Genomic DNA, 27437 nt, shown 5'->3' on the forward strand with positions numbered 1-27437 from the left:
TAATGGACCGTATTTATGTTATTCACAAGTGAATAATGCTGTATAATGGACCGTATTTATGTTATTCACATGTGAATAATGCTGTATATTAGACTGTATTTATATTATTCACATGTGAATAATGCTGTATAATAGACCGCATTTATGTTATTCACATGTGAATAATGCTGTATAATAGACCGTATTTATGTTATTCACATGTGAATAATGCTGTACAATAGACCGCATTTATGTTATTCACATGTGAATAATGCTGTATAATAGACCGCATTTATGTTATTCACATGTGAATAATGCTGTATAATAGACCGTATTTATGTTATTCACATGTGAATAATGCTGTATAATGGACCGTATTTATGTTATTCACAAGTGAATAATGCTGTATAATAGACCGTATTTATGTTATTCACATGTGAATAATGCTGTATATTAGACTGTATTTATATTATTCACATGTGAATAATGCTGTATAATAGACCGCATTTATGTTATTCACATGTGAATAATGCTGTATAATAGACCGTATTTATGTTATTCACATGTGAATAATGCTGTACAATAGACCGCATTTATGTTATTCACATGTGAATAATGCTGTATAATAGACCGCATTTATGTTATTCACATGTGAATAATGCTGTATAATAGACCGTATTTATGTTATTCACATGTGAATAATGCTGTATAATGGACCGTATTTATGTTATTCACAAGTGAATAATGCTGTATAATGGACCGTATTTATGTTATTCACATGTGAATAATGCTGTATAGTAGACTGTATTTATATTATTCACATGTGAATAATGCTGTATAATAGACCGCAATTATGTTATTCACATGTGAATAATGCTGTATAATAGACCGTATTTATGTTATTCACAGGTGAATAATGCTGTATAATATACTGTATTTATGTTATTCACATGTGAATAATGCTGTATAATAGACTGTATTTATGTTATTCACATGTGAATAATGCTGTATAATACACCGTATTTATGTTATTCACAGGTGAATAATGCTGTATAATATACTGTATTTATGTTATTCACAAGTGAATAATGCTGTATAATGGACCGTATTTATGTTATTCACATGTGAATAATGCTGTATAATGGACCGTATTTATGTTATTCACAAGTGAATAATGCTGTATAATAGACCGCATTTATGTTATTCACATGTGAATAATGCTGTATAATAGACTGTATTCATGTTATTCACATGTGAATAATGCTGTATAATAGACTGTATTTATGTTATTCACATGTGAATAATGCTGTATAATAGACTGTATTTATGTTATTCACATGTGAATAATGCTGTATAATAGACCGTATTTATGTTATTCACATGTGAATAATGCTGTATAATAGACTGTATTTATGTTATTCACATGTGAATAATGCTGTATAATAGACCGTATTTATGTTATTCACATGTGAATAATGCTGTATAATAGACCGTATTTATGTTATTCACAGGTGAATAATGCTGTATAATATACTGTATTTATGTTATTCACATGTGAATAATGCTGTATAATAGACCGTATTTATGTTATTCACATGTGAATAATGCTGTATAATAGACCGTATTTATGTTATTCACAGGTGAATAATGCTGTATAATATACTGTATTTATGTTATTCACATGTGAATAATGCTGTATAATAGACTGTATTTATGTTATTCACATGTGAATAATGCTGTACAGTATTTATTGTCTATTGTGAGTGAACTGTGGTGCTGAATTTCCGCCAGGGATCAATAAAGTACTTTTTATTCTTCTACTTTATTGCCTTTTGGAAGGTCAGAGATTGTATGAGAGAAGGGAAAGACACAAGAGACCTTTTTAGGTTCCGGCATGCGCCGGTGCTCCTTGACGTGACACTTGTGGGCAGCAGTCGGGTATTTTTAACTCCGCAGCTCCGATAACGTCTTACTGTACGGCCCCCTGCTGCTATTTTCACTCTCAAGTCAGTGCAAATAGAAAAGTGGCATGCAGAAAACCAGTGTGGCCCCTATCTCGCTGGGTCGGCGAAGAGTGAAAAACAATCTAAGGACCCCCACTTTTATTAGGGAGGGCCCCCCGACCCTTCTGTTCCATGGCTGTCTAAAAGGAATTTTTAGTTGAACAATTTATTCTACAGAACAACCTGAAAGTTAACCCGACGTGTGAGTGTTTTGTTGGCCGATACCGAACCCTGACACTGGGGTTCCCGGAGCTCCAATTCCCGCCCTGACCCTCGCCAGGGTAAGACCGCGCCGTTCCAAGGGCAACAGTGACCTCTGCCGCCCACTCTGAGCACTGCACATGTCCCCACATTGGAAGACTCAAATTGGAAGCCGCTGCAGGTCACGTGATTGAACAGGCATCGCGCCCCGCCTTCTTCCGGGTTCACACGCACGTCCAAGTAACAATATCATGATGTTATAAACTATTAATTAGCACCAGTAAATGTTTAAAACAGTAAATGTCACACATTTTAGGTTATATTATTCTATATTTTATTTTAACTCTATTTTTATAGCCATTATTCGTACCATTTTATGTTGTCATGTGTGCTACTGAGTCCGTTATTATGCGAATCATAGACCGCTGGCGCCGACGAGACGCGGGGCCGCCATCTTGGAGTGGTGATCCGCTCCACTCAGTGCAATTCATTTGGCATGAGCAATGAACTGTCAGCGCATTTAATTCATCTTACCTCACTGAATACCACAGATTTTAACGCAGTTTTTTTTGTCATACGTGTAGCTATAATAAAGGACACATGTTTTATTATTCATAGTTTGCTTAACAGTAATATAATATTCTTATACGCTATAAGTGACCAGACGTCCGAGATCAAAACTGGGAATATAATCCCAGAGAAGGGGGGAAAAAAACGGTCAGCTATTTTTAAGTTGAAGAAACAATATGATTAGGTTATATATACATACGTATATCCTACATAAACAATGTATGAATACATTAGATATCTATATATCTTATAGACCAGGGGTGTCAAACTCATTTTAGATGGGGGGCCACATGGAGAAAAATCTACTCCCAAGTGGGCCGGACTGGTAAAATCACGGCACAATAACTTAAAAATAAAGACAACTTCAGATTGTTTTCTTTGTTTAAAAATAGAACAGGCACATTCTGAAAATGTACAAATCATAATGTTTTTTGTTGTTGTTTTTTTTACAATTACATGTTGCGGCTAATGGTATTCTATCTTTATTTGTCGTTATTTATATTTTCTGAATAAATTATGTGATAATGTTCATCAATGTTCATCAACTCATTGGTGTTAATTTTCAATCTATCAAGATTTAAAAAAAATATCAAAATCAAATTACAGGATGTTATTTATGTAGTTTGATAATTTTCCTCGACTGATGTACTAACATGTGGTTTATTTTGTACATATGTAACATCATCTACAAAGATACAAATAATTGCTATTGCGACATCCAGTGGAGACATTTAGAACAGCTGTTTCTTTCATTCCAAAATTTCAGGTTAATTTTATATACCTAGCAAACTCATCCCGCGGGCCGGATAAAACCTGTCCGCGGGCCTGATCCGGCCCTCGGGCCGTACGTTTGACACCCCTGGTGTATTTGTCAAGCAACACAAGCAAGCAAAAATAAAGACAACTTCAGATTGTTTTCTTTGTTTAAAAATAGAACAAACACATTCTGAAAATGTACAAATCATAATGTTTTTTGTTGTTTTTTTACAATTACATGTTGCGGCTAATGGTATTCTATCTTTATTTGTCGTTATTTATATTTTCTGAATAAATTATGTGATAATGTTCATCAATGTTCATCAACTCATTGGTGTTAATTTTCAATCTATCAAGATTAAAAAAAAATATCAAAATCAAATTACAGGATGTTATTTATTTAGTTTGATAATTTTCCTCGACTGATGTACTAACATGTGGTTTATTTTGTACATATGTAACATCATCTACAAAGATACAAATAATTGCTATTGCGACATCCAGTGGAGACATTTAGAACAGCTGTTTCTTTCATTCCAAAATTTCAGATTAATTTTATATACCTAGCAAACTCATCCCGCGGGCCGGATAAAACCTGTTCGCGGGCCTGATCCGGCCCTCGGGCCGTACGTTTGACATCCCTGGTATAGACTGTATCTCTGCTGCTGCAGCAGCAGAGAGTTTATTCTGTCTTGACATTTTGTATCGATATTTTGTATAACATTCTTCCCTTAAATGATGATGTTTACAGTGATTGTTTTATATGCATTTTTTATGTATGTCGCTTTGGATAAAAGCGTCTGCCAAATACTTAAACAAAAACATATATAAACACCTGAAAGTCTTTATATGACATTTTTAAATGTAATTAATTTCATTGACAAGCAATTCTATTTTGGTCATACTCTTGTTTGCTAGCGGCTACGATTTTTTTTTACCTTGAAAATAAGTTTTTACCTTGAAAATCAACTTTTACTTTGAAAATAATTTTTTACCTTGAAAAAAATGTTTCACCTTGGAAATCATTTTTTACCTTGAAAATCAACTTTTACTTTCAAAATCATTTTTTACCTTGAAAAAACTTTTTTCACCTTGAATATTATTTTTTACCATGAAAATCACATTTTACTTTGAAAACAATTTTTTACCTTGAAAACATTTTTTCACCTTGAAAATGATTTTTACTTTGAAAATCAACTTTTACTTTGGAAAATAATTTTTTACCTTGAAAATCAACTTTTACTTTCAAAATCTTTTTTTGACCTTGAAAATCTTTTTTTTTTACCTTGAAAATCAAATTTTACTTTGAAAATAATTTTTTACCTTGAAAAAAACTTTCACCTTGAAAATAATTTTTTACCTTGAAAATGAACTTTTACTTTGAAAATAATTTTTTACCTTGAAAAAATGTTTTCACCTTGAAAATTATTTTTTACCTTGAAAATCAACTTTTACTTTGAAAATAATTTTTTACCTTGAAAGAATGTTTTCACCTTGAAAATAATTTTTTACCTTGAAAATCAACTTTTACTTTGAAAATATTTTTTTTACCTTGAAAACATTTTTTCACCTTGAAAATCATTTTTACCTTGAAAATGAACTTTTACTTTGAAAATAATTTTTTGCCTTGAAAATAATTTTTCACCTTGAAAATAATTTTTATATGACATTTTGAAATTTAATTAATTTCATTGACAAGCAATTCTATTTTGGTCATACTCTTGTTTGCTAGCGGCTACGATTTCAGTACTATTGAAGATCTTTGCTCCTTCTCAACTTTGTGGGAATATTCTTTTCACAAAATACAACCAATAGTACGTTAATGTTGAATGTTACTTGTGAAAAGTAATCTCCCGATTCCTATTTTCAACAGTCCGTTCATTTGAGCAGGAAAACGCTGAACACCATCTTTGTTTTCTACCTGTCAACTGTCAGTTTAGGCTCCTCATCACCACTTCAAGATGGCGGCCGAATTTCTCGCGTCACAGCAGCCAATGCTGCGTCTACTTAGAAGATGTCTATGATGTGAATGCTCCAACACATTCAAATACATGGTTTTCTACACCAAAATTCTTCTATTTATTAAACTTCTTCTTCTTCTCCAGATTTTGGTGCGCTCTACCTTCCACATTTTTCATCCGATTCAAACCATTCAACTGTTCAGCCCGGAAACGCGGGCTTTCCCTTGACAAATTCCAAAAATTCCCAGATTTCCGGGACATTTTTCCCCATTCAAAATGAATTGGCCATTTTTCAAACTTCCACCATTTCCACTTTTTTCAACCCACTTCAACTGTTCCACCGTCAAAACACTGCTCTTCATTAGGACAAAAAAACAAGTTGTTTTTTTAACTGGAAAAATTCCCGGTTTTCCCGAAATTCCATAATACCATTTTCTCAATTAAAAAGGTTACTACTTTAACATTTCTCGACCGATGTGTAAATTCCAACACCAACCATTCAGAACATTCAAATGTTTTAGGATTTAAAAAAAAAAAATTCCAGCTTTTCCCAAAATTCCCATGAAATTCCCATTGAAAAGAATGGGACATTTTTCAAAGTTCCACAACTCCCCACATTTTTTATCCGATTCAAACCGTTCCAACTTCAAAATATTCAGCCTGTTCAGGAATTGTGTGCTCTCCTTCAATAATTATACACAAATTCCCGGATTTCCTATAATTCCCAGTTTTAGGGACATTTTCCCCATTCAAAATTAATTATCCATTTTTCAAACTTCCACAATTCCCACATTTTTCATCCGATTCAAACCATTCAAACTGTTCAGCCCGGAAATCGTGGGCTTTACCTTGACAAATTCCAAAAATTCCCAGATTTTCGGGACATTTTTTCCCATTCAAAATGAATTGGCCATTTTTCAAACTTCCACCATTTCCACATTTTCCACCATCAAAACATTCCTCTCAATCAGGACAAAAAAAACAAAGTACTTTTTTTTAACAGGAAAAATTTCCGGTTTTCACGAAATTTTCTCAATTAAAAATGTTACTACTTTAATATTTCTCGACCGATGTGTAAATTCCAACACACCATTCAGAACATTCAAATGTTTTAGGATTAAAAAAAAAAAAAATTCCAGCTTTTCCCCAAATTCCCATGAAATTCCCATTGAAAAGAATGGGACATTTTTCAAAGTTCCACAACTCCCACATTTTTTATCCAATTCAAACCGTTCCAACTTCAAAATATTCAGCCTGTTCAGGAATTGTGTGCTCTCCTTCAATAATTATACACAAATTCCCGGATTTCCTATAATTCCCAGTTTTAGGGACTTTTTCCCCATTCAAAATTAATTACCAATTTTTCAAACTTCCACAATTCCCACATTTTTCATCCGATTCAAACCATTCAAACTGTTCAGCCCGGGAATCACAGGCTTCCCCTTGACAAATTCCAAAAATTCTTCGATTTCCCGGAATTCTGGGACATTTTTCCCATTCAAAATGAATTGGCCATTTTTCAAACTTCCACCACTTCCACATTTTCCACCGTCAAAACATTCCTCTCAACCAGGACAAAAAAACTATGTTGTTTTTTTTAACTGGAAAAATTCCCGGTTTTCCCGAAATTCCGTAATACCATTTTATCAATTAAAAATGTTACTACTTTAACATTTCTCGACCGATGTGTAAATTCCAACACACCATTCAGAACATTCAAATGTTTTAGGATTAAAAAATTTTTTTTTCCAGCTTTTCCCCAAATTCCCATGAAATCCCCATTGAAAAGAACGGGACATTTTTCAAAGTTCCACAACTCCCACATTTTTTATCCGATTCAAACCATTCAAACTGTTCAGCCTGGAAATCGCGGGCTTTACCTTGACAAATTCCAAAAATTCCCAGATTTTCGGGACATTTTTTCCCATTCAAAATGAATTGGCCATTTTTCAAACTTCCACCATTTCCACATTTTCCACCATCAAAACATTCCTCTTAATCAGGACAAAAAACAAAGTACTTTTTTTTAACTGGAAAAATTTCCGGTTTTCACGAAATTTTCTCAATTAAAAATGTTACTACTTTAACATTTCTCGACCGATGTGTAAATTCCAACACCAACCATTCAGAACATTCAAATGTTTTAGGATTAAAAAAAAAAAAAAATTCCAGCTTTTCCCCAAATTCCCATGAAATTCCCATTAAAAAGAATGGGACATTTTTCAAAGTTCCACAGCTTCCACATTTTTTATCCGATTCAAACCGTTCCAACTTCAAAATATTCAGCCTGTTCAGGAATTGTGTGCTCTCCTTCAATAATTATACACAAATTCCCTGATTTCCTATAATTTCCAGTTTTAGGGACTTTTTCCCCATTCAAAATTAATTACCAATTTTTCAAACTTCCACAATTCCCACATTTTTCATCCGATTCAAACCATTCAAACTGTTCAGCCCGGGAATCGCAGGCTTTCCCTTGACAAATTCCAAAAATTCCCAGATTTCCCGGAATTCTCCGTTTTCCGGGACATTTTTCCCCATTCAAAATTAATTGGCCATTTTTCAAACTTCCACCATTTCCACATTTTCCACCATCAAAACATTCCTCTTAATCAGGACAAAAAACAAAGTACTTTTTTTTAACTGGAAAAATTTCCGGTTTTCACGAAATTTTCTCAATTAAAAATGTTACTACTTTAACATTTCTCGACCGATGTGTAAATTCCAACACACCATTCAGAACATTCAAATGTTTTAGGATTAAAAAAAAAAAAAAATCCAGCTTTTCCCCAAATTCCCATGAAATTCCCATTGAAAAGAATGGGACATTTTTCAAAGTTCCACAACTCCCACATTTTTTATCCAATTCAAACCGTTCCAACTTCAAAATATTCAGCCTGTTCAGGAATTGTGTGCTCTCCTTCAATAATTATACACAAATTCCCTGATTTCCTATAATTCCCAGTTTTAGGGACTTTTTCCCCATTCAAAATAATTACCAATTTTTCAAACTTCCACAATTCCCACATTTTTCATCCGATTCAAACCATTCAAACTGTTCAGCCCGGGAATCACAGGCTTCCCCTTGACAAATTCCAAAAATTCTTCGATTTCCCGGAATTCTGGGACATTTTTCCCATTCAAAATGAATTGGCCATTTTTCAAACTTCCACCACTTCCACATTTTCCACCGTCAAAACATTCCTCTTAACCAGGACAAAAAAACTATGTTGTTTTTTTTAACTGGAAAAATTCCCGGTTTTCCCGAAATTCCGTAATACCATTTTATCAATTAAAAATGTTACTACTTTAACATTTCTCGACCGATGTGTAAATTCCAACACACCATTCAGAACATTCAAATGTTTTAGGATTTAAAAAAAAAAAAATTCCAGCTTTTCCCCAAATTCCCATGAAATCCCCATTGAAAAGAATGGGACATTTTTCAAAGTTCCACAACTCCCCACATTTTTTTATCCAATTCAAACCGTTCCAACTTCAAAATATTCAGCCTGTTCAGGAATTGTGTGCTCTCCTTCAATAATTATACACAAATTCCCGGATTTCCTATAATTCCCAGTTTTAGGGACTTTTTCCCCATTCAAAATTAATTACCAATTTTTCAAACTTCCACAATTCCCACATTTTCCATCCGATTCAAACCATTCAAACTGTTCAGCCCTGGAATCACAGGCTTCCCCTTGACAAATTCCAAAAATTCTTAGATTTCCCGGAATTCTGGGACATTTTTCCCATTCAAAATGAATTGGCCATTTTTCAAACTTCCACCACTTCCACATTTTCCACCGTCAAAACATTCCTCTTAACCAGGACATAAAAACTATGTTGTTTTTTTTAACTGGAAAAATTCCCGGTTTTCCCGAAATTCCGTAATACCATTTTATCAATTAAAAATGTTACTACTTTAACATTTCTCGACCGATGTGTAAATTCCAACACCAACCATTCAGAACAATTAAATGTTTTAGGATTAAAAATTTTTTTTTTTTCCAGCTTTTCCCCAAATTCCCATGAAATCCCCATTGAAAAGAATGGGACATTTTTCAAAGTTCCACAACTCCCACATTTTTTATCCGATTCAAACCGTTCCAACTTCAAAATATTCAGCCTGTCCAGGAATTGTGTGCTCTTCTTCAACAATTATACACCAATTCCCGGATTTCCCATAATTCCCAGTTTTAGAGACTTTTTCCCCATTCAAAATTAATTATCCATTTTTCAAACTTCCACAATTCCCACATTTTTCATCCGATTCAAACCATTCAAACTGTTCAGCCTGGAAATCGCGGGCTTTACCTTGACAAATTCCAAAAATTCCCAGATTTTCGGGACATTTTTTCCCATTCAAAATGAATTGGCCATTTTTCAAACTTCCACCATTTCCACATTTTCCACCATCAAAACATTCCTCTTAATCAGGACAAAAAACAAAGTACTTTTTTTTAACTGGAAAAATTTCCGGTTTTCACGAAATTTTCTCAATTAAAAATGTTACTACTTTAACATTTCTCGACCGATGTGTAAATTCCAACACCAACCATTCAGAACATTCAAATGTTTTAGGATTAAAAAAAAAAAAAATTCCAGCTTTTCCCCAAATTCCCATGAAATTCCCATTGAAAAGAATGGGACATTTTTCAAAGTTCCACAACTCCCACATTTTTTATCCGATTCAAACCGTTCCAACTTCAAAATATTCAGCCTGTTCAGGAATTGTGTGCTCTCCTTCAATAATTATACACAAATTCCCGGATTTCCTAGAATTCCCAGTTTTAGGTGTTCTAGTCTCTTCAGTTTTATCTGCGGTCCACGGCCTAATTTTTTAACTGCCCACAGCGCATTCTACAAATATTGTAAAAATAAAAAATAAATAAAATGGAATAAAAGAGCACACACGTCAAATGTAACGAGAAAATGTTGCAATGTCGACTTTAATAACACAAGGCTTTTTTTTTTTAAACGGTCATCGCTCAAAAAATAATAATGCATCAAAATATGTGTTATGAATTATTGACCTATTCAAGGCTCTAAATCATTTTTCACATCAAATATTCACCTTTGAACTCTTTTGGGGGGAAAATATTGCATACTTTGTGGGGGTGTTTGCCATAAAAACCAAGTTTAATTTGACAAAAAAAGGCATAAAACAAACAACAACATGAACAAAATAATATAAACTTATGATCTACAAACTTATGTCTACACACTGTTGTCTGCTTGTAAGTACTCTGTGATTGTGCGCTGCCGAACATGCTCCTCTGCTCGTAAAACCAGCAATGTCATGACGTGACGTCTTGCTTGATGTACAGCTTAAGTTGTTCAACAGTCCGGGGGTCTCCGTTGTGCTATTTTAGGCTTCATAATGCACCACACATTTTCAATGGGAGACAGGTCTGGACTACAGGCAGGCCAGTCTAGTACCCACACTCTTTTACTATGAAGCCACGTTGATGTAACACATGGCTTGGCATTGTCTTCCTGAAATAAGCAGGGGCGTCCATGGTAACGTTGCTTGGATGGCAACATATGTTGCTCCAAAACCTGTATGTACCTTTCAGCATTAATGTTGCCTTCACAGATGTGTAAGTTACCCATGTCTTGGGCACTAATACACCCCCATACCATCACACATGCTGCCTTTTACACTTTGCACCTAGAACAATCCGGATGGTTCTTTTCGTCCACAGTTTCCAAAAACAATTTGAAATGTGGACTCGTCAGACCACAGAACACTTTTCCACTTTGCATCAGTCCATCTTAGATGAGCTCGGGCCCAGCGAAGCCGACGGCGTTTCTGGGTGTTGTTGATAAACGGTTTTCGCCTCGCATAGGAGAGTTTTAACTTGCACTTACAGATGTAGCGACCAACTGTAGTTACTGACAGTGGGTTTCTGAAGTGTTCCTGAGCCCATGTGGCGATATCCTTTACACACTGATGTCGCTTGTTGATGCGGTACAGCCCGAGGGAATTTGCTCACGCATTTGTTGACCCTCGCCCCATCCTTGTTTGTGAATGACTGAGCATTTCATGGAATCTACTTTTATACCCAATCATGGCACCCACCTGTTCCCAATTTGCCTGCACACCTGTGGGATGTTCCAAATAAGTGTTTGATGAGCATTCCTCAACTTTATCAGTATTTATTGCCACCTTTCCCAACTTCTTTGTCACGTGTTGCTGGCATCAAATTCTAAAGTTAATGATTCTAAAGTTTATCAGTTTGAACATCAAATATGTCGTCTTTGTAGCGCATTCAACTGAATAATCATTGTATCCCGTTTATATTTACATCTAACACCATTTCCCAACTCATATGGAAACGGGGTTTGTATTTTGAAAGTGCCCGAGTCCTCTCGGTGGCGTGTTTGTGGTGGGAATAAAAGAGATTATTGGAGCGTGGTAACGAGTCGGGTGGGGGGGGGGGGGGGGGTAACAAACTTAATGATGGACTTTTGGAGCGTGTGAGAAAGTTTAACAGCGACAAAAGAAAAAGTTGATGCAGAGGAAGGCAGACGTTGTCGTTCTTATGAACTTTATTATTCACCAATAAAAGAAGCAAACCACTTTTATGGTCTTCTTCCTGCCTGTTTGTTGGCAGGACAAAAGGTCGCCCTTGGGCGGCCATGACGGGCGGACGGGAGGGTGGTTGTCATGGCAGCGAGCCCCCTGCCCCTCCACTTTCTCTTTTACTTTTCAGCGCGGGGGGAGGGGAGAGCGTGAGCAAAAGAAGGAAACTCTTTTGCCCGCCGCTGAGTCAACGTCACGCCACTGATGCAAGCGAGGGGGCGGGGCTTGTGGCCGTGACGATGATGTGGAGGTCACGTCACGCCACATCGGGGATGTCGGTCACGTTGCGTGGCACACACAGTGTATATGTGACTTCATTATGAATCAAGCTCATATTTTTACATTCAAATCTATTTGATAGACATTGTGGAGGGGGGCGTGGCCTGCGGGCCTGCCGCGGGAAAGCGGTGTTGCCAGGACCGGCCTTCGAAGACAGCGACAGGTGCGTAGATGGCCCAGGTGGGCCTTGTTATCTAATCACCTGTCGCCTTTATTAGCAGCAGCCGTGATGAGACGAGTAGTTGGAGTCGGAGGTGCTGCTGAGCAGACGCAGAAGGAAAAGACGTAGTGCTGAAAAGCAGAAGGACTTGCACTATTTATGAAAATAAAACAGTGTTATACCCGGAATTCCTGGCTCTCCTGGCAGTGTGTGGTGGTCTGAAGAACCCACTAGAGGGTAACCTCTAGTGGGTTCTAGAGGTTGCTGCTAATAAAAGTGACAGGTGATTAGATAACAAGGCCCACCTGGGCCATCTACGCACCTGTCGCTGTCTTCGAGGCCGGTCCTGGCAACACCCCGTTCCGCGGCAGGGCCGCAGGCCACGCCCCCCTCCACAGACATTTTTTTAAAAAATTTTGCTTATTATTCACAATCCAATAAATGAATGCAATCTAAGTCGTAAAATATGACAAGTAGGAGGTGCCTAACAATGAAGCTAATGGGAGTACTCTAAAAAAAAAAACACCCATAAAGTAATAAAAATAAAAGTTGATTTTCAAGGTAAAAAATGATTTTCAAGGTGAAACATTTTTTTCAAGGTAAAAAATTATTTTCTAAGTAAAATGTGATTTTCATGGTAAAAAATAATATTCAAGGTGAAAAATGTTTTTCAAGGTAAAAAATGATTTTCAAAGTAAAAGTTGATTTTCAAGGTAAAAAATGATTTTCAAGGTGAAAAAATGTTTTCAAGGTAAAAAATGATTTTCAAAGTAAAATTTGATTTTCAAGGTAAACAATTATTTTTAAGGTGAAAACAATTTTTCAAGGTGAAATTTTTTTTTCAAGGTAAAAAATTATTTTCAAAGTAAGAGTTGATTTTCAAGGTAAAAAAATATTTTCAAGGTGAAACCTTTTTTTCAAGGTAAAAAATATTTTTCAAAGTAAAAGTTGATTTTCAAAGTAAAAGTTGATTTTCAAGGTAAAAAAATATTTTCAAGGTGAAAAATTTTTTTCAAGGTAAAAAATGATTTTCAAGGTGAACATTTTTTTTGCCCATATTTACATGTCGTGACCAGAGAATTAACCAAGTATTAGCAATATTGTTATTATAAGCCAACTTCAAGAGCGCTCAGGGGCCCGGCATCGAAATGTGGATGTTTGGTCAGTAAGTGCCTCCTTTGAGACTGCATTTACTGAGGTAAACGCCTCAGTTTTCACAATGCGCTGTCAATTTTTAATTATTCTGCCTTTCGCTTCTCGTTTCCAGCGCGTGCAGCTGGACAGATAGTTAACAGCATGAAGAAACAGAAGCTTTTTTTCAAGGTAAAAAATGATTTAGCAAAATAAAAGTTGATTTTCAAGGTAAAAAATGATATTCAAGGTGAAACATTTTTTTCAAGGTAAAAAAATTATTTTCAAAGTAAAATGTGATTTTCATGGTAAAAAATAATATTCAAGGTGAAAAATGTTTTTCAAGGTAAAAAATGATTTTTCAAAGTAAAAGTTGATTTTCAAGGTGAAACCTTTTTTCAAGGTAAAAATTTATTTTCAAAGTAAAAGTTGATTTTCAAGGTAAAAAAAGATTTTCAAGGTAAAAAAAGATTTTCAAAGTAAAAGTTGATTTCCAAGGTAAAAAAATATTTTCATTGTGAAAAAATGTTTTCAAGGTAAAAAATGATTTTCAAGGTGAAATTTTTTTTGCCCATATTTACATGTCGTGACCAGAATATTAACCAAGTATTAGCAATATTGTTATTATAAGCCAGCTTCAAGAGCCTGAGCGCTCAGGGGCCCGGTATCGAAATGTGGATGTTTGGTCAGTAAGTGCCTCCTTTGAGACTGCATTTACTGAGGTAAACGCCTCAGTTTTCACACTGAGCTGTCAAATTTTTCATAATTCTGCCTTCGCTTCTCGTTTCCAGCGTGTGCAGCTAGACAGATAGTTAACAGCATGAAGAAACAGAAGCTCCAGAAATTTCGTTGAGGACTGATGTTCCTTCTTTTGAATAATTTCCCCTCCTGAGTTGTATTTCTTTACACTTCTTCCTTCATTTAGGTTTGTAAGACTGAACATCCATCCATCCATTCATCCATCCATTTTCTACCGCTTGTCCCTTTTTGGGATCGCGGGGGGTGCTGGAGGCGATCTCAGCTGCAAGAGTATAACGTCCATTGTGAATTTCACATGAATAAAATAGGTTTGGTGTTAATAGATCCACACAATAAACTACACATGATTTCGAATGCAGTGTAAATTTTTCATTAATCTGCCTTCGCTTCTCGTTTCCAGCGCGTGCAGCTGGACAGATAGTTAACAGCATGAAGAAACAGAAGCTCCAGAAATTTCGTTGAGGACTGCCGTTCCTTCTTTTGAATAATTTTCCCTCCTGAGTTGTATTTCTTTACACTTCTTCCTTCATTTAGGTTTGTAAGACTGAACATATGAACGTAAAATAAACATTACAAGAGCATAACGTCCATTGTGAATTTCACATGAATAAAATAGGCTTAGTGTTAATAGATTCACACAACAAACTACAGATGCTTTTGAATCGAGATTCGATTCTGAATCGAATCGTTACCGCCCTACAATGGAATGGTATTGGTGACCCTACTGACCGCCCGACTGGCCGTTGAGTCTTCTATGTAAATGTAAATGGGTTATACTTGTCAGAATAATTGCATCTACGTTATCACAAAACTTTGTGTTACATTGAGTTCAGCTCGCCCTGCGAGAGGACAAAAAGCTGTCTTTGATCTTACCAATCAAAAGGCTTGTAAAACTCCACTGTGTAGGATGGGAAGCGACATGAAGGCGTCAGTTTCTTTCTTCTACTGTAATCCACAGGAAGATTTTATCTTGACCCGAGAGCTACAGAGCGGAGAGGAAGCAGGACCTGACGCAAGCTCCAGGCACCTTTTCTTTGAACTGTTTTAACAACCTTTTCTTTGAGCTGTTTTGTAAGCAAAGGCGACGGCGGTTTACGACCCCCCTCCCTTAGAAACAGCAGTTGCCATGTAATCAGGGAAGGTCCAAATAAAAGAGGAGGCGTGCAATCTTTCGTCAGAGCGTGGTGAGACACCGTGCAAGGGTACAGGTGTACGCGCTCTCCTCATTGAGCCAAATTTAATTCTGTCTCTGTTTGATTCCTTGCTTCTTGTCTTGTTTAATAGATGCCGTCAGTGTTTGAACCTGACAATACTTATTGTGAGCGAACTGTGGTGCTGAATTCCCCCCAGGGATCAATAAAGTACTTTCTATTCTATTTTATTGTATAGCGCTTTTGACACTATTTCCACATTCAACCATTCACACCTAACCACGACCCAAGGGTGAAGTGTCCTTGCTCAAGGACACAACGGACGTGATGAGGTTGGTAGAAGGTAGGGATTGAACCAGGAACCCTCAGGTTGCTGGCACAGCCACTCTCCCAACCGCGCCACGCCGTCCCGAGATTCGATTCTGAATGGAATCGTTACCGCCCTAGAATGGAATGGCATTGGTGACCCTACTGACCGACCGACTGGCCGTCGAGTCTTCTGCCTTCTAAAGCGAGGATGGCGTGAAGGATGAACCTTCCTTCATCCCCGCGGTCGACGCTGCGAGTGACGCAGCGGGGAGCGGGAGGATGACGTCACGGAGCGGCCGCCTGCCTCCCCGCACGTCCGCCTCCCGGCTGCCGTGGCAACGGGGGAGACGTGCCGGTTCGGGGAGGGTGGGGATGATCACGAGATGCAGCTGAGAAGGGGAGAGGGAGGAGTCCAGGGTTATCATGTCGATGCAGCTTCCTCCTTGAGTCACTTGCTGGCCACTCCCCTGTCCAGCACTTCCAAAGCTCAGCCAATCAGAGCCCCGGGTGGGGGCTGGGCATGGTGAAAGCACCATTCCGGAGCTGAGCTGCTGCATGTCCGGACAACTAGCATCTCGGGGGGAGGGGACTGGAGCCAAAGCCAGCCTCCCTGTGTGTGTGTGTGTGTAAGTGTGTGTGTGTGTAAGTGTGTGTCAGTCGCAGCCTAGCAAGCACGACCGCTGCTACCTCTGCATTCCGGCTTTTCGAGTTGCCCTGCTCCGTCACACAAGCTCCGTTGCAGGGGACGGACCGAGGTTTGGGGCGGGGGGGGGACACCGGGCTTCCTGTGACCACTTCTTGACGACCCGAGCGGCTCGTGGACGCGACGCGCAGGCGGGCAGGATGATCGCGGCTCAGCTCCTGGCCTACTACTTCACCGAGTTGAAGGATGACCAACTCAAAAAGGTGCGTGACAGCAGCTTATAACGGAGGACAGCGGCCATGTTGAACGCCGGCTGCATGTGGGGCGGGTCGCCTGGCGGGGGGTGGGGTGGTGCGGGGGTTGGGGGGGGAGACAATGCAGCATTTGGGAAGGAGCGGGGGAGGGCAGGGTCGCCTATCTGGATGTGGTCACCAGGAAGTGAGGTGAGGTTGGCGGGGGGCAGGGAGTGCATGTGTCCTTGGACAAGGTCTACGTGGAGGACTCCATGTCTGGCGTCATTTTTGGCTCGACACATTTCCACACTTGCCGCCGGTCACGCGTGATGACAGAGCGGCAGGCGTGTTGCCACGGGGATGGAGAAGCCATCATGTATGATGCACATGGAGTAGGCCGGCAGGATCACACCTGGCTAGTAAAAGTCATGAATAATTACAGATGTATTAGGCTGTGTCATAACTTCTCACCTTTCTACGATCAGCACTTCCTGCTCTGGATTTAATTACACACAAAAATCCTTTTTTTTTCTTCAATCAATCAATCAATGTTTATTTATATAGCCCTAAATCACAAGTGTCTCAAAGGGCTGCACAAGCCACAACAACATCCTCGCAAGGGAAAAATTTAACCCAATGGGATGACAATGAGAAACCTTGGAGAGGACCTAAGGCGACCTGTGCAATGGACGTCGAGTGGATCTAGCATAATATTGTGAGAGTCCAGTCCATAGTGGATCTAGCATAATATCGTGAGAGTCCAGTCCATAGTGGATCTAGCATAATAGTGAGACTTCAGTCCATAGTGGATCTAGCATAATATTGTGAGAGTCCAGTCCATAATGGATCTAACATAATAGTGTGAGAGTCCAGTCCATAGTGGATCTAGCATAATAGTGAGACTTCAGTCCATAGTGGATCTAGCATAATAGTGTGAGAGTCCAGTCCATAGTGGATCTAGAATAATATCGTGAGAGTCCAGTCCATAGTGGATCTAGCATAATAGTGAGACTTCAGTCCATAGTGGATCTAACATAATATTGTGAGAGTCCAGTCCATAGTGGATCTAACATAATAGTGTGAGAGTCCAGTCCATAGTGGATCTAACATAATAGTGTGAGAGTGCAGTCCATAGTGGATCTAACATAATAGTGAGAGTCCAGTCCATAGTGGATCTAACATAATAGTGAGAGTCCAGTCCATAGTGGATCTAACACAATATTGTGAGAGTCCAGTCCATAGTGGATCTAACATAATATTGTGAGAGTCCAGTCCATAGTGGATATAACATAATATTGTGAGAGTCCAGTCCATAGTGGATCTAACATAATAGTGTGAGAGTCCAGCCCATAGTGGATCTAACATAATAGTGTGAGAGTCCAGTCTATAGTGGATCTAACATAATATTGTGAGAGTCCAGTCCATAGTGGATCTAACATAATAGTGAGAGTCCAGTCCATAGTGGATCTAACATAATAGTGTGAGAGTCCAGTCCATAGTGGATCTAACATAATATTGTGAGAGTCCAGTCCATAGTGGATATAACATAATAGTGTGAGAGTCCAGTCCATAGTGGATCTAACATAATAGTGTGAGAGTCCAGTCCATAGTGGATCTAACATAATAGTGAGAGTCCAGTCCATAGTGGAAAAATGTCCCGGAAAACCTGGAATTCTGGGAAATCTGGGAATTTTTGGAATTTGTCAAGTGAAAGCCCGCGGATTCGCGAATAGGCTGAACAGTTTGAAGTTGGAACGGTTTGAATCAAGTGAAAAATGTGGAAGGTAGAGCGCGCCAAAATCTGGAGAGGAAGAAGAAGTTGAAGAAGTTTAATAAATAGATGAATTTTGGTGTAGGAAACTATGTGTGTGAATGTTTTGGGGCATTCACACAATGAAGCTGTATGCGTGGGAGTCATGGCAAAGAACTGCAAAAAGAAGACAAATGACTTCCACCATAAATGCCTCAGGGGAAAAATGCAAATCCAGAAACAGAAAGTACCGACACAAAACCTAAGTAAACACAGACTGGTATGGCTTGGACGTGTGATGAGAATACCTAAGACCAGAATGAAGAATGGAAAAGAACATGGAGAAGAACAAATAATAAAGAAATACCACCTGTGGACAAACTAAATCTTAGCCCGTGACAGAACGATGCCCCCTAGAGGACGGAACGACCTAAGGTCTAAGGCAGGGGTGTCAAACTAGTTTTCATTGAGGGCCACACCACAGTCATGGCTGCCATTGGAGCGCCGCTTGTAACGGTAAATAATTAATTAATTTGCCAATTAATTTAAATATTTAAAAAAATTTTTTACACATAGAGTAAAAAATAATCTGTGGATTTTACCACTGTTTTTTTTACAGAAAAAAACTGGAAGCTTAGTTGCCAGACTTTTACTGTAAAATATATGGTGTTTTTAAAAAATTATTATTATTATTTTTACAACTTATTACTGTAAATAGAAATACAGTACCGCTGTTTAATTTTATTTTGGCAACTCAGCTGCCAGTTTTTTACCATAATAAAATGTAATACCATAAAATCATCAACTGTGGATTTTACAGTAAAAAACAAACAAAAAACTGACAGCTCAGTCAACAGAATTTTACTGTAAAAAACAAACATTGGTCGTTTTTTTCCAACTTACAGTAATATGCTGTAAAAAAAAAATCACAAAATTTTTAAGTAAAATCTATTAGTCATTTTTATAGTGTACAATTTGATGGATAACCTGCTTTGAAATCACAAGTTAAGCAGATATTTAAGTATTTATTTGGATTTTGACCAAAAAAGTTAAATAATATATTTGTTACAATATTGGGCACTATTGATTTTCCCTGTTAAACTAGAAAAAAACAACTAATACCTTTAGTAAGAAAATAAGAAATTAAAGAAAGAAAATATAAGGTATTTTATTGACACATTATTTCCAGGCTTTTGCGGGCCATAGACAATGACGTGGAGGGCCAGATCTGGCCCGCGGGCCTTGAGTTTGACACCTGTGGTCTAAAGTAAGGTATTGGAGGGTCGATAACTTGGTTATCCTAAATAAACAAACAAAATGGACTCAATCTCTGCTAGCAAAAATGTAACTTTAATAATGGACATCTTGAAATGCATTTTTTTCCCCAGTTGGAAAAAGTAGGTCCACTGGTTTGTTTTGTTGTCTTTTTCCTTGCCAATGCTAGTTAGTCTGTGTTGATGGGCTCATATTGCCAATTCAGTTAGAGGATTTCCCCACACATTTACCTCTGGATTCATCTTTTTTTCCCCGGACTTTTGTGACTCAGCAGTGCTTCTCCTTAGCAAGTCACAACTAACAAGGCTGATACAAAGACGGTGGATGACTGACAAGAGGTTCGCTCTGTTCATGTAATTCCACTGGCAAATAAACGTGCTCTAAGGTACCCTAAGCAGATAGCAGCAAAAAATCTAACTAGGCAATGGAATGGATCCTACTTAATCAAAAAAAGATTTGTGGAGTGATATGTTGGTGACGTTCCCAGAAATATGAAACTATTGCGCTCCAGACATCATTCTACACGACAAGATGAAACTTGTAAAATCATGGAGGTCTACAACTTCTTTGTGTGTGGCTCGGTCAAGGACATTGATATCAAGAATCTACCGGATAAATATGCATTGTTTTCGCTCGGGCATTCATATATGATTGTTTATCAAAATATAACTACAGATGTCAACATTGTGTATGTGCTGAAAGACTAATTTATGATTGTTTATCAAAATATAACTATAGATGTCAACATTGTGTATGTGCTGAAAGACTAATTTATGATTGTTTATCAAAATATAACTACAGATGTCAACATTGTGTATGTGCTGAAAGATTCATTTATGATTGTTTATCAAAATATAACTATAGATGTCAACATTGTGTACGTGCTGAAAGATTCATTTATGATTGTTTATCAAAATATAACTATAGATGTCAACATTGTGTATGTGCTGAAAGATTCATTTATGATTGTTTATCAAAATATAACTATAGATGTCAACATTGTGTATGTGCTGAAAGACTAATTTATGATTATCAAAATATAACTACAGATGTCAACATTGTGTACGCGCGGAAATATTCATTTATGATTGTTTATCACAATATAACTATGGATGTCAACATTGTGTATGTGCTGAGATTCAATTATGATTGTTTATCAAAATATAACTATAGATGTCAACATTGTGTATGTGCTGAGATTCAATTATGATTGTTTATCAAAATATAACTATAGATGTCAACATTGTGTATGTGCTGAAAGACTAATTTATGATTGTTTATCAAAATATAACTATAGATGTCAACATTGTGTATGTGCTGAAAGATTCATTTATGATTGTTTATCAAAATATAACTATAGATGTCAACATTGTGGACGCGCTGAAATATTCATTTATGATTGTTTATCAAAATATAACTATAGATGTCAACATTGTGGACGCGCTGAAATATTCATTTATGATTGTTTATCAAAATATAACTATAGATGTCAACATTGAGAGAGTTACGTGGTAAAAACTTAACTCTTTTAGGTTTTGCTCACATTTGATTTCTTCGCCAAGTTGGTGCTTTTCCAACCACATGTAGCAAGCAAGCGTTTAAGAAATACAAATAATATCAAGATAATACTTCAATAGGAAATAATAAAGGTTAAATGTACATCAAACAAACCTTTAACGAAGTGATCACTGAAAACTCCTGCATTCTTCGACTCTGCTTCCTTGAACTGGAGTGTGAGCTACTTTTCTCGTCGCCTTTCGTAAAATCTTGCACTTTTTGATTACCTCTCGAGGAACTCGGAAGAAACTTTTATCCTTTTTGCAATTTGAACCATTTGTACAGCCCAAAAAACACAGTGATAAGGCATTTTTTTCTTTGCCGCCGAGTACCTATTGAGAACAGAGCTAGCTTGACCACCACATTTATTCATTGGGCGGGATTTGATGTCATGTAACATCCCAGCAATTGTATCCATTTCGAAAGCCAGAGACGAAAGAAAAGAAACACACAGACGTAGCAATTTATCGAACGTTACCAAGTATCTGATGACATCTATTAAACAAGACAAGAAGCAAGGAATTAAACAGAGACAGAATTCAATTCAGCTCAATTGAGGAGAAACGCGTGGACACTGCACCCTTGCACAGTGTCGTCCCACGCTCTGACGAAAGATTGTACGCCTCCTCTTTTATTTGGACTTTCCCTGATTACATGGCAACAGCTGTTTCTAAGGGAGGGGGGGTCGTAAACAGCCATCGCCTTTGGTTACAAAACAGTTCAAAGAAAAGGTCGTAAAACAGTTCAAAGAAAAGGTGCCTGGAGCTCGCGCTTTGTAGATCTCGGGTCAAGATAAAATCTTCCTGTGGATTACAATAGAAGAAAGAAACCGACGCCTTCATATCGCTCCTCATCCTACACAGTGGAGTTTTACAAGCCTTTTGCTTGGTCGGATCAAAGACAGCTTTTGTCCTCTCGCAGGGCGAGCTGAACTCAATGCAACCCAAAGTCTTGTGATACAATTATTCTGACAGTATGAAGACTATGTCTCCTGGCTGGCCTGGGAACGCCTCGGTATCCCCCGGGAAGAGCTGGACGAAGTGGCTGGGGAGAGGGAAGTCTGGGCGACCCGACCTCGGATAAGTGGCAGAAGATGGATGGAAAGCTCATTTTCATTTATCGTTCAATTATTGACTTATTGGCCCGGGGCCATTTTTGAATGCCTTTGGATATGTCAAGTGAGCTGGTGGAGCCCACAAACAGTTGCATCCCGTGCCGCGTTAACGAGCAGTTAATAATAGCAACGCCACAAAGGTCAACGTGACGACAAACAATCGTGCGTGACACAGCGTTTGACCGCTGATAAGATTACCCGAGAAAAAATAGCAAGCGGTCAGCCAATGAGAAGACGAGTACGCCATTCAGTCCTTGACAATGTTTCTAAAAGTCTATGAACAGTTTAGGTTCACGTGTGTTTGAGGGCTACAAGGTGCTATGTTTTTTTGCAGAGCCAATCAAAGTATTGGGGGGGGAATCGATCCCACTCGCCTCTAGTTGAATGTTGAATCGGTCAAGCTGCCCTGACGAGAATAACAACACAAACATCGGTAGCAAACATGCTTGGTCGTCATTTTGTTACAGTGTGAAAATACTGCTTTGACACAAACTCTGCCAACATTTTAGGTCTGTGAATCGATGCGATTCTTGGGGGTAACAATTCGATTCAGACTTTATTCCCGATTCACACCAATTCTTGATTCAAAATCAATACTTTTTTTTTTTTTTTTCCAATAACACTGGGTGCCAGTGCTATGATTACCGGTAACTACATTCCTCCATGAGACAGTTCTGATCAATTGGAATATTACTTAAAGGAAAACTAGTTTTTTTCATTAAAATTCTACCCAAACATTTAATAAAGTCAAATACAAATAAGGCAATACGAGAAGTATCCAACACTTCTCTTTTCTAAAGTAAATCTGTACAGCAGATAGGATCATCTACATCAGGGGTGTCCAAACTTTTTCCACTGAGGGCCGCACATGGAAAAATTAAAGCATGTGGGGGCCATTTTGATATTTTTCATTTTCAAACCATAACAAAATATATGCACTTTTTATTTATTTTATTTGCCCGGGGACCATAAAGGGTCTCAGTCATTAAAATGTTAAAAATAACTCAGATTATTATTATTTTTTAATTATTTAGCGGTTATAGTAAATCTCTATATCAACTTCAAGTTGATATAAAGTAATACAAATTTAAAAAAAAATGTTTTATGGCTTTTCTGTCAAAAATAGAGATGTCCGATAATATCGGTCTGCCGATATTATCGGCCGATAAATGCGTTAAAATGTAATATCGGAAATTATCGGTATCGGTTTTTTTATTATCAGTATCTTTTAAAAAAAAAAAAATTAAATCCACATAAAAAACACAAGCTATACTTACAATTAGTGCACCAACCCAAAAAAACTCCCTCCCCATTCACACTCATTCACACAAAAGGGTTGTTTCTTTCTGTTATTAATATTCTGGTTCCTACATTATATATCAATATATATCAATACAGTCTGCAAGGGATACAGTCCGTAAGCACACATGATTGTGCGTGCTGCTGGTCCACTAATAATACTAACCTTTAACAGTTAATTTTACAAATTTTCATTAATTACTAGTTTCTATGTAACTGTTTTTATATTGTTTTACTTTCTTTTTTATTCAAGAAAATGTTTTTAATTTATTTATCTTATTTTATTTGATTCATTTTTTTAAAAAGTACCTTATCTTCACCATACCTGGTTGTCCAAATTAGGCATAATAATGTGTTAATTCCACGACTGTATATATCGGTTGATATCGGTATCGGTTGATATCGGTATCTGTAATTAAAGAGTTGGACAATATCGGCATATCGGATATCGGCAAAAAGCCATTATCGGACATCCCTACTCAAAAACAACTTAGTTTTTTTATAGTAAAACTGAAATATGCAGTATTTAGTCATTAGAGCCCTAAAAGATCAATAATGCAGGACACCATTGATGTTAATTATTTCATATTTTTGAGTAATCACAGTGAAAAGATAAATAAAAAATCACTAAATATATTTGGGATCCAAAAGGTGCCCCACTCATAAAGTGATACATTTTTATTAGGTTTATCTTTTACTTTCAACACTTAAGTTATGAGATCAACTTCAGATATATCTGTCCATTTTATGCCGGAACTATTATTTTGTTTGTTTTATGCGCTTTTGTCAAAGAAAACTTTGATGTTTTTATATGGTTACTACACAATATATGCAATATTTACCACATAAAACATTTTAAAGTGAAATATTTGAAGTAATTGGAGCCCTGAAAATAATTCATTATAACATGGATTTTTTGTCATTATTTTTTTTTTTGAGCAATGGCAAAAAAAAGAAAAATGAAGAAAGACAAAAGAAGAAAAAAAAACAGCCTGCATGGCAGCTTTTGTGTCAACATTGCAACTTTTTCTCGTTAGATTTCACCTCATTCCACTTTTTTCAATGTTCTTTTTTATTTTTACAATAGTATTTCCAGAATGTGTGGCGGGCCGGTAAACAATTAGCTGCGGGCCGCAAATGGCCCCCGGGCCGCACTTTGGACACCCCTGATCTACATCAACTATATGATTTATCTGACTGGATAGACTGAAAAAAAAATACATTAAAAAAAGAGTTTACTTTTTTTTTTTATTAAGAATCGTTACAAATAAGAATCACGATTCATTCAAAAATATATACTTTTTGACACCACCACTACATTTACATACAAGCGCCGTATTTTCCGGACCATAGGGTCGTGTGTAATTTTCAATGGAACATACAAAATGTTTGGTGTTGTTTACTTGTGTCATATTGCCATCATATTGCTGTCTACAAGTATCTCTTATGTTTGACTGCCATCTACTGGTCACACTTATCATTACACCACGTAGACTTAAACTTTATTGAGCCACAAGGGAAATTGTTCCACGCAGTAGCTCAGTTGCAAAGGATGGAAAGGGTAAGGATTGAAAGGATAATGCAGGTATAAAGTAGACTAAAAATGTACCATAGTAGCAATATAAAATATAACATATGTAATATTTACATATTATATATACAGAATATAATATATACTGACATATTATATTTTCATATAATATATACAATATAACAAATCCCAATTACCATGTACAATATTACAGTATATGTAACAGCTGCAGCAGAATAAATAATTGGTGAACACTGAAGGTCCCAGGGACCCAAAAATCAGTCATATATTAATTTTGTTTTTACTTTCAATGCTTAAATATCAATATATAAATAGATCAACTTCAGATTTGTTTTTATGTTTTATGCCCTTTTTGTCAAAACGCTCTTTCGTAAGAAAAACACAAACTATGCAATATTTTCCAATATGAATTGAATATTTGATGTGAAGTCATTGGAGCCTTAAATAGGTCAATAACTCATAACAACAGTGGTCCCCAACCACCGGGCCGCGGCCCAGTACCGGTCCGTGGACCGATTGGTACCGGGCCGCACAAGAATTAAAAAAAATAAAATAAAAATAAATAAAAATTTATTTTTTATTTTTTTATTTTTATGAAATCAACATAAAAAACACAATATATACATTCTATATCAATATAGATCAATACAGTCTGCAGGGATACAGTCCGTAAGCACACATGATTGGATTTATTTATGTAAAAAAAAAAAAAAAAAAAAAAAAAAAGAAATTAAATACACCCCCCCTGGTTTATAATGTAATGTAATCATAGTATTTCATAATAATGCAAATAATTTAAAAGGAAATACACTTTTAACTAATATTCTTTACCATTGTACTGGAATTGGAAGATATATGCTAAATAAATAAACAAATAATACAATTGACTCTTCCGTGTAAGCAAAAATTTAACCTAAATAAATATTAAACTGCGATGAGGTGGCGACTTGTCCAGGGTGTACCCCGCCTTCCGCCCGATTGTAGCTGAGATAGGCTCCAGCGCCCCCCGCGACCCCGAAGGGAAGTAGCGGTAAAAAATGGATGGATGGAAATATTAAACACCTTAAAGTTATTTTTCTTTTTTATTCAATTTGGAAAAATTAGGTCGGACGTTGTCTTTTTGTTTATTGCCATCACGTGAATACGACATTTTCGCTTGTTGATGGGCTCATATTGCCCATCCGATTTGAAGCTGAAATATTCCCACAACGGGACTGTCAGAATAATTGTTTCTAAATGATCACAAAACTTTGTGTTGCCATGACTCCCGGCGAGAAGACAAAAGCTGTCTTTGGTCCTACCAAGAAGAAGGCTTGTAAAACTCCACTGTGTAGGATGGGAAGCAACATGAAGGTGTTCTGTTTCTTTGATGTATTGTAATCCACAGAAAGATTTTGTCTTGACCCGAGAACTACAAAGCGGAGAGGAAGCAGGACCAGACTCCCCTCCAGGCGACCTCTTCTTTGAACTCTTTTACTACCTTGTCTTTGAACTGTTTGTAACAAAGGCGATGACTGTTTACGACCCCCCTCCCTTAGAAACAGCTGTTGCCATGTAATCAGGGAAAGTCCAAATAAAAGATACAATCTTTCGTCAGAGCGTGGTGGAACTGTGCAAAGAGTACAGTCCAGACGTTTCTCCTCATTGAGCCAAATGTAATTCTGTCTCTGTTTAATTCCTTGCATCTTGTCTTGTTTAATAGATGTCATCAGTGTTTGAACCTGACAGGGACATTTTGGCTTTTAATCATATTCTTTTCCTCCCAATTTGTGTCACTTATACGCAATAAGCGACCATTCACACGTGACCCTTGTCTCTGCCGCCCCCGAGCGGCGAGGGGCGGAACGGACCGGCCGCGGCTAACGTGTGTTTGCGTCCTCAGATCGACAAGTACCTCTACTCCATGAGGTTCTCCGATGACACGCTGAAGGATGTCATGAACCGCTTCCGCCGGGAGATGGTGGACGGGCTGGGCCACGACACCAACCCCACCGCCACCGTCAAAATGTTGCCCACCTTCGTCAGGTCCATCCCGGACGGATCAGGTAGAGTCCACCAGGAAAAAACAGACATTGATTGTTAAAAGGATGTTTTTGTGTGTTACCGTTGCTCTTCACGTAATGCAGTATTAGGAAAATAAAAATAGATCTCTCATTTTATTATGTA

The 27437-nt window shown here is 37.3% G+C and overlaps 2 protein-coding genes across 4 annotated transcripts in view; one reads left to right on the forward strand and one right to left on the reverse strand.

The window, feature by feature from the left end:
• Positions 1–27437, reverse strand: part of LOC133633727 (myomesin-2-like) — a 127032-nt gene that overhangs the window by 72837 nt on the left and 26758 nt on the right. The window contains exon 1 of one of the 3 annotated variants that reach the window (XM_062026381.1): positions 16536–16562. The exons of the other annotated variants lie outside the window; for them this stretch is intronic. Within the exon in view, the coding sequence (XP_061882365.1) occupies positions 16536–16543 (8 nt within the window). The 5' untranslated portion in view covers positions 16544–16562. Of the gene's footprint in view, positions 1–16535; positions 16563–27437 lie in introns of those variants that run through there. 3 annotated transcript variants of the gene reach the window in all.
• The window catches only part of LOC133633730 (hexokinase-1), a 35933-nt gene continuing 24965 nt past the window's right edge, over positions 16470–27437 (forward strand). The window contains exons 1-2 of the mRNA XM_062026387.1: positions 16470–16754; positions 27154–27316. Coding sequence (XP_061882371.1) covers positions 16692–16754; positions 27154–27316 — 226 coding nt within the window. The 5' untranslated portion in view covers positions 16470–16691. The remainder of the gene's footprint in view (positions 16755–27153; positions 27317–27437) is intronic.

Source organism: Entelurus aequoreus, linkage group LG18 (assembly GCF_033978785.1).
Source record: "Entelurus aequoreus isolate RoL-2023_Sb linkage group LG18, RoL_Eaeq_v1.1, whole genome shotgun sequence".
NCBI classification, from domain to species: domain Eukaryota; kingdom Metazoa; phylum Chordata; class Actinopteri; order Syngnathiformes; family Syngnathidae; genus Entelurus; species Entelurus aequoreus.